We start from the raw sequence: 10,258 nt of genomic DNA on the forward strand, positions 1-10,258 counted from the left end.
CCTTCGTCTTTTTTTCTTTTGTTTTTGAGGCATTTCATTGGATAGGTATTTCAAGCACTTAATTTGTGGTTTCATTTAATATTTCCCATGAAATGTAGGGAGAGATACCATTGTCATAGAAAATATGGCTGAACAATGCTAATATTGGCATTTTGGTATTGGAAGTAGGGCCGTACAGGGCAAACCGATAAATTGTACCAAATCGACAAACCGAACCAAATCGGAAAAAAATTTGACTAGTGGTTTGGTTTGACTTGGTTTGGTGCTTGGAAAAAACTCCCGACCATTATAGGGTTGGTTTGGTTTTAACTAAAAAAAGTCAAATCGAATCCAAATCGATCCGATTATAGATATACTATTTTTAAATTATGTTATACATAAAAATATTTATTAAAATGTAATTTATAAATAATTTTTTAAATTTTTTTATAATTTTTGTTTTTTTTCTTACATTTAGATTTGGACTTGAGAAGCTCATCTAAATAATATACAAAAAAAGCTCATCTTATAAAGTTAAAACTTCAAACAGTGTTCTGCCTCCATTGTTGATATTTTGTACTAGAACTCTTTTTAAGAAGCACTGCTCTGTGTTTTTTATTAGATATTATGAAAAACTTAAGAAACCCGAAAAAATTCGAAAAATCCGAAAAAACCTGAAAAACCCGAGAAAAATTGATATCGAAAAACCCTACTTTTATTGGTTTGGTTTGATTTATAAATTTAATAATCCGACACAAATGATTTGGTTTGGTTTGTAAAAAATCGGAACCAACCCGATTCATGTACACCCCTAATTAGAAGGAATGCTTTGTGCTTATTCTAATAGGTATCATAAAGGGAAACACACTTCTAAGTTATGGGTGATGAAAGATTAGTCTTGAGGAATCCAGTATTTTCTATAGTAGATCTTGATATTTGTATAGTCGCACCGCAGATAACAACATAAAGCCATTCAAAAAAAGTCGAGACCTAATATGGCTAGAGTTAAAGTCGAACTTGATTTATTAGTGAATTTGCCAGAGCGAACTTGAAAAATTGTGGAGCAAATTTTGTGAATTCTAATATTTTCCAACAATTTGTAGTCAAAGAACATTGATTTTCATTCAACTTTTTCTCCTAAGTTTCAGTAGCTCCAACTTCATTCCCTGATGAATGGACATCACCAACCACCTTAGAATCAATCCTTGTTGCACTATTTCTCAATAAAAGTCAGACATTCACTTTCATTATGGCCTTGGTGGTTACAAAAGTTGCAATAAAACATCAGATTATCATACACAAACTTTTGAAATTGCTCCACAATTTTTCCAGTTTCTTCGTCAACATATTGAGGTCAAATATGTTGAAATTTTTTTAAGAAACATTGATCGATGAATCATTATTTAGGATGAAGCATCTCAATCAGGTCAAGAATCACCATCATTTTCAAAAATCTCCTTTTCCAACTGAGCCCTTAGGATGGTATATTTTTCATGTCTTCTTGTCATTCATCATGGGATCAACTAGTAGAGAATGTATGGGAACTAGATTGCCTTTTATATCTTGAACCACAGTATTGTGAAATCTATTGTTGTTGCAATGGACTGGTTATTATCAGGGTTTATAAAAATTTTACTGAACGCAACTCATTTTTGCTATGGAATTTCTCCACGGGAAAATTAATTGTACTTCCATATAAAATATATATGCTTGAGCAACATTGATATTGCCATTTCAGAATTGGAAGGAATGCTTTGCGTTTATTCTAATGCGTATCATCATATATAGTATTAAAGAATCTTGGAATGCGGTATTTTTCATATATAGCAAACCCTAATATTATTGCACCATACTAAAATATAGGTTTGCAAATGGGTTAAGAGTTATTTTGGTGCGTACATTAGGGTTGTACAGGGCAAATCGATAAACCGCATCAAACCGACAAATCGAATCAAACCGGAAAAAAATCCGACTAGTGGTTTGGTTTGACTTGGTTTGGTGTTTGAAAAAAAAATCCAACCATTATAGGGTTGTTTGATTTTAACTAAAAAAAGTCAAACTGAACCCAAACTGATCCGATTATAGATATACTACTTTTAAATTATGTTATACATAAAAATATTTATTAAAATATAATTTATAAATATTTTTTCAAAATTTTTCATAACTTTTGTTTTCTTTCTTACATTTAGATTTGGACTTGAGAAGCTCATCTAAATAATATACAAAAAAAACCATCTTATAAAGTTATATTATAAAGTTAAAACTTCAAACAGTGTTCTACCTCCATCTTATATGTTGATATTTTGTACTAGAACTCTTTTTAAGAAGCATTGTTCTGTGCTTTTTATTAGATACTATGAAAAACCCAAGAAATCCAAAAAAACCCGAAAAAACCGAGAAAAATTGATATCGAAAAACCCGACTTTTATTGGTTTGGTTTGGTTTATAGATTTAATAACCTGACACAAATGGTTTAGTTTGGTTTGTAAAAAATCCGAACCAACCCAATCCATGTACACCCCTAGCGTACATCATCGACAAATGGGCAATGCATATTGGTCATAGAGATACCCTTTACTCTATTGCCTCTGGATCTCAGTCAAAATGGATTTGCTTTTACAGAAAGCTCGATCTCTCTAAAATTACTTACTTGATATTTGTTTATGTATGATCGAGACATTTTCATTTTCGGGTATAGTGTTACAACCTTTGATTGTTATTAATTTATTTGTCTTAGATTTTCAAATTGTATCTACCATAGTATTTCATGTTCTCATGGAAAGAACATGAGCCATTTTTTTAATTAGAAAGATAAAGTGTTTGGATTCTAATCTTCTTAAATCAGATCCTTAAGAAACAAGTCATAGAAGAATGTCTATCTAATCTAACTTTATAATATATATTAAATTACGTTCGTTCCTTAATCTGCTTATTATTATAAATCTATTTTGAGATTGAGATTTCATCTTTAAACTCAGAACCTATATAATTAAAATTTTGGTTTTACCTCTGCTCAGTCATGAGTTCTATACACTTAAAATTTTGGCTTCATCTCTGCTCTGTCATGAGTTCTATACACTAAAAATTTTGGCTCCATCTCTGTTCAGTCATGAGTTCTATACACTTAAAATTTTGGCTCTACCTCTGCTAAGTCATGAGTTCTATACACTTAAAATTTTGACTCCACCTCTGCTTGGTCATGAGTTCTATACACTTAATATTTTGGTTTCACCTCTGCCTTAGTCATGAGTTCTATGCACTTAAAATTTTGGCTCCATCTCTGCTCAGTCACGAGTTCTATACACTTAAAATTTTAGCTTCATCTCTACTCAGCCATGAGTTCTATACACTTAAAATTTTGTCTGTACCTCTGCTCAATCATGAGTTCTATACACTTGGAATTTTGGCTCCACCACTGCTCAATCATGAGTTTATACACTTAAAATTTTGGCTTCACCTATGCTCAGTCAATTTAGTTTCACCTCAAATTTATGAAACCCCAATTCCCATATCATTACTGATATTCTATTCACTTGTTCATGTTCCTATATATTTTGGCTTCTTCGTAAATCAAACAATCACTTCTTAATTCTAATTAAAAAAAATTAATTGAATGTGTTAGGCTTTTAAATTGGAATCTATCGAGAAAATTGGCTTGTTATAGAAATGTAAAAATACTTGGAAAGGAAGAGTTGGTGTTTAAGGCTACAATAAAAGATACTAGTCTTTAGTCACTAAAAACTACGGTTGTACTTTTTACTTAATTATGATAGTTTTGGTTTGAATATTATATTTTTCAATTGAATATTTTATTTTATTTTTAATTAATTTTTTTAACAACCAATTGAAAGGGGACATTGAACCTCATCTACTTTTAACATCTTTTAACATCTTAGGACAGAGAAATTCTATCATATTAAAATTTTGATTCAATGATCTTTTTCAAACCAAAACAACTATACCAATGTATTTAAACTATAGAAAAGTATTCAAAGTGGGCCGTATTTATATACTGTAATTTTACATTCAATATTCTTCTTAATTGGATATTATATTTGAATTAATTTTATGTTTGTTTTAGTTTGATTTGAATAATGTATTCTTGAATTGATGACTACATTTTTAAATTTCAAAGATATTTTAAGGAAAATAAATAAAATCATATTTATGTTTTTCCCATAAATAAATTCATCTTATGATAAATTTGAAGGGGACATTGAACGTGACCTCCTTTTACATCTTAGGAGAAGAGAAATCATGTCCTATTAAGATTAAAATAATATCATTGGATATTACTGAATATTAATTGGATAAATGAATAAAACCACATTTATGTCTTTTCCAAAATAAATAAAAAAATATGTTTATGTTTTTCCCATAAATAAATAAAATCATCTTATAAATAATTCCAACATTCATCCTTGCTGTATAGAAAGAAGAAAAACTCTAGCAATCAAATTCAAACTCCAAAGATGATGAATTGCCAACAAAAGAACAAATCAATATTCTCTAATCAAATTCCTAAAGGTATCTGTTTATTTCTATTGAGTGTATTAATATCTTAACAACGATGACGTTTGAGTCGATTTCATATAATCTTAAATACAGGACAAAGAGTTATGAAGTCGTCACAAAAAGCAAAGTTGATGAATATTGTAGATATGAATAAGGTGAGTTCATAGTATATATGATAATTGAGTTCATTTATTGAGGTTTATTGTTGGTTTGACTTAGATTCTATGTGTTTTCTTTCTATGGACAAGATGTGTTTGCTAATAGTAGAGAGAATAAATAAATAAATTCCATGTTTATCTTTTCTAAACTCCTGGTTGATTGTATAACATTTTAATTCTTGAAAAACAAGTTTTTGAAAGCACGTTCTTGTCCTATCTAGGCCATGAAGGTTCATTTTCAAGAAGAAACACTTACGAACATTCTCAGCAGGCTACCTGTGCGGTCTCTTCTTCGGTTCAAATGTGTTTCAAAATATTTGAAAGTGTTAATCAATGAACCGTTATTTAGGCAGCAACATCTCAATCATGCCAAGAATGACCAAAATTCTCAAAAGTTTCTCTTTTATAAAAAGCCATCTCTGTATGATATATATTCCATATCTTGTTGTCCTTTATCGTTGGATCAACAACAGGTTGGGAATATACGGGAACTGGATTGGCCTTTAAATCTTAGACCAGAATATTGCAATGTCTATTGTTGTTGCGATGGCTTGGTTATTATCGAGGTTTGTGAAAATTCTATTGGACCTTGCTCACTTTTGCTATGGAATCCCACCACGGGAGAATCAATTGAACTTCCATCTTCAAAATTTTTAGTGAAGGGATCTTTTTGTTATGGAATGAGTTTCGACTCAACTAATGATGATTATAAGATCCTTAGGATTCCCGTGGACTGGAATGAATGTATCAGAGTACCTGGTGAAATTCTCACGTTGAAAAGTGGTTCTTGGAGAAAAATAGATAAACATCCTCGTCACATTCAAAGTATGTTGGATGGTATCCATTCTTTGGCAATTATACACGGGGCATTTCATTGGGTTGCTATGTCAAGAAATACTTGTTTTGTGGTTTCATTTAATATTTCACATGAAGTGTATGGAGATATCATACCATTGCCAGAGAAAATTTGGTTGTACAACATTAACGTTGGCGTTTCGGAATTGGGAGGAATGCTTTGTGCTTATTCTAATGGGTATTATCAACGGAAACGCACTTTTAAGTTATGGATGATGAAAGATTATGGTCTCAATGAATCTTGGAATGAAGTTTTATCTATAGTAGATCCTGATATTATTATAGCCTCCTCGAAATATAAGTTTGCAAATGGTGAAGTGTTAATCTGGTGTGAACATTTTGAAGGTGAGGAAAATTCATATAGGACACAGAAACGACCGTTTAGTACACTATTGCCTCGAGGTGTCTTTCAGAATGGATTCGCTTTTACGGAGAGCTTGATCTCTCCAAAATTACTTATAACTTAGTATTTGCTTATGTATGATTGAGAAGCTTTTTATTTTTAGTTTTTGGTATCATGTTACAATATATCGTTTTTTTTTTTAGTTTATCTATCGATCGTATATCTTTTTGTTTCAAACTATATTTACCAAAGCTTTATTTATTTCAACTAGTTGTGGCAGTATGTCTTTTAATCATGTATATATATACACAGAATTCACTAACTCAAAAATTTTCTATTTAAACAATTCTTGTCATTATTATATCAAGTAAATATTAAATCTAAAAAAATAAATTGAAGTAGTATCACACAGCTGAATTATTATGGTCAATTGCAAGAGATTATATAAAAAGAAATGTGGCTTTGCATGAGACCTCACGTGAATATTTCTATATAAAAGATAGTTGTAAAAAAAAATATAGAATCATGTGCATGTCTCATTAGTTCCATGTATGCACACATGCCCTCATATTTTTGTACTAATTAAAATTATTTCTAAATTCACTCATTTTTATAACAGAGAACGACCACGACAACGTAACGACATATATTCAATGTAATTTCATAAGTAAAGTTTGAGGAGAATAGTGTATACACAGATTATTTCTATCTTGTAAAATAGAAAGGTTGTTTCCAACAAACTCTCGGTTCAAAGATCATGGCCTATAGTTAGGGAAATAAAGAATTTTAATAAATGAGGATAACAAAAATTTGCAGGGTAAAAGCCTAAAATTGTAATATATGGCCTCCTTTTCAGCTCTCCTGTTAATATCAACTTATGCTACAATAGTGAATTATATTGAATTATCCAGGGATTTATGTGCTTATTTGGGTGTGATGACATTTAAGTACGTTAGTCTCAAACTTTATATTTTTATATTGAAATATTGGTGCATGATTGGACTATTTCTCAATTTATGCGTGTTATTCTTGCGCAGAGGCCATGTTAATCTTTTCTGTATTGTTCCAATTTTTTAGATGTTCCCGAAGGGACAAAATATATTGATATATTTTTGTGTATCTAAGTACTGATAAAGTTATTCATATAAAATAAAAAGAACTTAATATATGATTGGGGATTTTAATAACATTATTGATAACTCAAAAAAATAAATAGAATGGGGAAGTAGAGAAATAGCTTCCTCTTAAGACTTTAAGAATTTTATATAAGTTTTTTTTGTTTAAGAATGTTATACCCCGCACCTTGGTACATTCGAGCATATTTTTTTTTTCTAAAAGAGTGTCATGTGATCCATGTTATCTATGAAGTTCTACGTGAGTAGTGATGATTGGAAATAGATTTGAAAGGATGTGAAAGGAGTTGGAGGCTAAGTAAGAAGTCGTAGAACCCGACTTACTCGCGTAAGCTACCAATTTGGACGTTTTACAAAATTAAGCTACTTGATTATACGTTGAGCTTAAGTAGCAAAGATTATATAGATTCTTGAAGTGACACGAGATTATGAACCTATGAAAAAGAGTAAAAACTAGATTCCGAACTTACGAAAAGAAGCAAGTAGGTGACAAGTAGGTGATGCACCTACTTGGGGTAAGTAGGTGACACACCTACTCAAGGTTGCCCCACACTGCCACATGGCAGCATATGAATGGCCGCATGGATGAAGTGGCGCTCTAGGGGGCTGCCACATGTCACCTCCTAAGGAGGTCAATATATATGTGTTACATGTTGTATACACTTTGTTCTTCAGCATTTTGAAGACAAAAAAAGAGAGAAACCCTAAGAGACAATGGGAGAGGGGCGACGGCTTTAGCCACTTTAAGGTAAGCCTCCGACTTTTGTTCCATGAATTAATTACCTAGGGTATACCACGATGAAACGAAGGTGTTAGTAATGTAAATTTATGGTTTGGAGCAGCACTAAAGGGATACAAACAGTCCGCTAAAATTTCAGCACGTCAAGGAACTTCCAAAGCTAATTTTGGCAAATTTTGGACAAGGTAAGGTCTTCCCTTTCAACGTGGAGTTAATAACATTTTTATGGAGTGTATTACATGTCTTAAATGTGGCTGGAAGTATAAAAATTGCATAAGTATGCTTGGCGTTAGAAACAAACGAAATTAAAGTTGTTCTAGTCGAGTAAAGTTGTTAAGGTTGTATAATGTTGTTGCGATGGTGGTGCTGCGGTTGGAGATGGTTTTATTATGTGTTGCAAGGCTGAAACACGTTCCAAAAGGGGTGTGGTAGCTTCTGGTTTCAGCCACATAGCCCTCCGGTTCGTGTGGTTAAAGGTTTTACGGAATAGAGATTACAAACCGTATTTTGGAGTCGTAGTTTTGAGCGGGCTGTTTGGGACTTGTTTTGAATAATGCCGAATTAGTTTTCTTATATATGGTTGCTGCGTGTGGTTGTGAATATGGTTTCTAAGGTTAGAGATTAAAATTGGAAGTTTGGATAGGGCAAGTTATAGGGGAGATGCTGCCCGATTTCCGCTAACTTCGAAACTAGTAATAAACTAGTCGGGAGAAATGGATAAGGAAATGAGTCCTATGGATACTTGAATATGAATTTGGGATCCGGAAAGTTGAGGGTCACTAATTGTAGTGTTACTCTGGTGTTAAATAGGTTGAAGGAGTACAAGGCAAGCTGGGTTACAAGTGAACTACTACAGGTATGTGAAGCTATCCTTCTCTTCTTTTGGCATGTCTTAGCTATAAGTGGAATGTAATATGTGCTCTGAGGATAATTCCATTCATAAAGCTTCGAGAATGATTCATGCCTCTGGCCTATTTCTTGATGTTAGAACTCCTACAATAAGTAAGATATTGCCTCTCAAGTCTTCTGTATGAAAGAAAGTAGTAAGTATGTAAGGCATATCTCTCCCTTGGTTTGGCATGTTTCAAATGTATGTAAAGTCCATCCCTTTTCTTTTTTGGCATGTCTTAGATATAGGTTACGAACGAGGTGTATATGAAGCTTGGGGTAACTCTATTCATAAGCTTCAAGCATGACTCATGACTCTTATCCACGTCTGAATGCTAAAACTCTAAAGGCGATCGAGCCACTACTCTCGAGTCTTTTATGTGTTGAATAGTAAGTGGAGATATAAGCTCTTATTCCTAAGGACCCTATAATAACAAATGTCCTCGGTTCCATAAGTTGTTGGGCACTTCCTTGATACATGTTTCTGGTTCACTTATAGCTGTGAAAACTCTTAAAGGAGTTAAGATCCTATTCCTCAAGTCTTCTATACGATTGAATAGTGATTGGTATGAAAAAGCTCCTCTGTTTAAAAGGTTCTGAGATAGCCAATACTCGAACTTCTATAAGATGGTTCATACTATCGTAACGTATGACTATGAAGTTAAGGCTTCGGTTGACCTAGTCCCTAATGGCATCTAGAGGGTACTAGAGATGATTCCTACCCTGGTTTTCAAGTGACGGTTCATTTGGCCGTTTTGTTAAGCCTTAAATGATGAATTTATTTGCATATGGTTATCACTACTCCGCTCGCGCATGCTGCTAATACCTTATTCACCGCGTCCCATGAAGGGTCGGGCATGATAAATGATGAAATGCTTATTCACCGCATCCCATGAAGGGTCGGGCATAATAAATGATGAAATGTTTATTCACCGCGTCCCATGAAGGATCGGGCATGATAAACGATGAAATGCTGATTCACAGCGTCCCATGAAGGGTCGGGCATGATATATGATGAAATGATTATTCACCGCGTCCCATGAAGGACCGGGCATGATACATGATAAAATGACAGCTTCACTGAGTCCCTCACTGAAAGGCCGGATACAGTATATAGGCATGCATGTTAAAACATAGTGATACATTTGTAACCCCATCCCACAGCGGGCCAGGTACGATATCTGAGAAAGATGTACATGCCCTCACTTCACACGGTGTAGGTATAGTGATTCGTTAACTGTTACATTTGTTGCCTACATCCCTATTTCAGTTGAAAGCTCATTTATGCTATGATATGCTTTATATACTCAGTACATGTATCGTACTGACCCCCCTTTCTTTGGGGGGATACGTTTCATGCCCGCAAGTACAGATGCACATTTTGGGGATCCGCCAAATTAGGGTTTCACTCAGCAAGTTTGGGAGAAGCTCCATTGAATCGGAGCCAAGTTTTTGAGTACTAGACCTTCTATGTATATATTTATCTATTCAGGGGTACGGCGGGGGCCCTATCCCGCCATATGATACGGTTGCTATTCTTAGAAGTCTGTAGACATATGTATGTAGATAGTTTGTAAGTTATTCTAGTTGTTCCTATACGACGTATTGTAACGTTATTATGCTATGACAACCTTGTCGGCTTGCA

At 33.3% G+C, this 10,258-nt stretch overlaps 1 protein-coding gene and 1 non-coding gene across 2 annotated transcripts; one reads left to right on the top strand and one right to left on the bottom strand.

Annotated features, from left to right (window-relative positions):
- Window positions 1-4,879: 4,879 nt before the first annotated feature.
- Window positions 4,880-5,977, top strand: LOC129885248 (F-box/kelch-repeat protein At3g23880). Its single transcript, XM_055959460.1, has one exon. It carries the CDS (start codon window positions 4,880-4,882, stop codon window positions 5,975-5,977), a length of 1,098 nt encoding a protein of 365 aa, XP_055815435.1.
- Window positions 5,978-6,844: 867 nt separating this feature from the next.
- On the bottom strand, window positions 6,845-6,946 carry LOC129903913 (U6 spliceosomal RNA). The gene has a single exon (XR_008770317.1). It is a non-coding gene; the product is annotated as a U6 spliceosomal RNA (small nuclear RNA).
- Window positions 6,947-10,258: the final 3,312 nt, after the last annotated feature.

This window comes from Solanum dulcamara, chromosome 1 (genome assembly GCF_947179165.1).
Source record: "Solanum dulcamara chromosome 1, daSolDulc1.2, whole genome shotgun sequence".
NCBI classification, from domain to species: domain Eukaryota; kingdom Viridiplantae; phylum Streptophyta; class Magnoliopsida; order Solanales; family Solanaceae; genus Solanum; species Solanum dulcamara.

Excerpts from the sequence above, each read along its gene's own strand:
- LOC129885248 (XM_055959460.1), top strand. The coding sequence starts at position 4,880 with ATGAAGGTTCATTTTCAAGAAGAAACACTTACGAACATTCTCAGCAGG.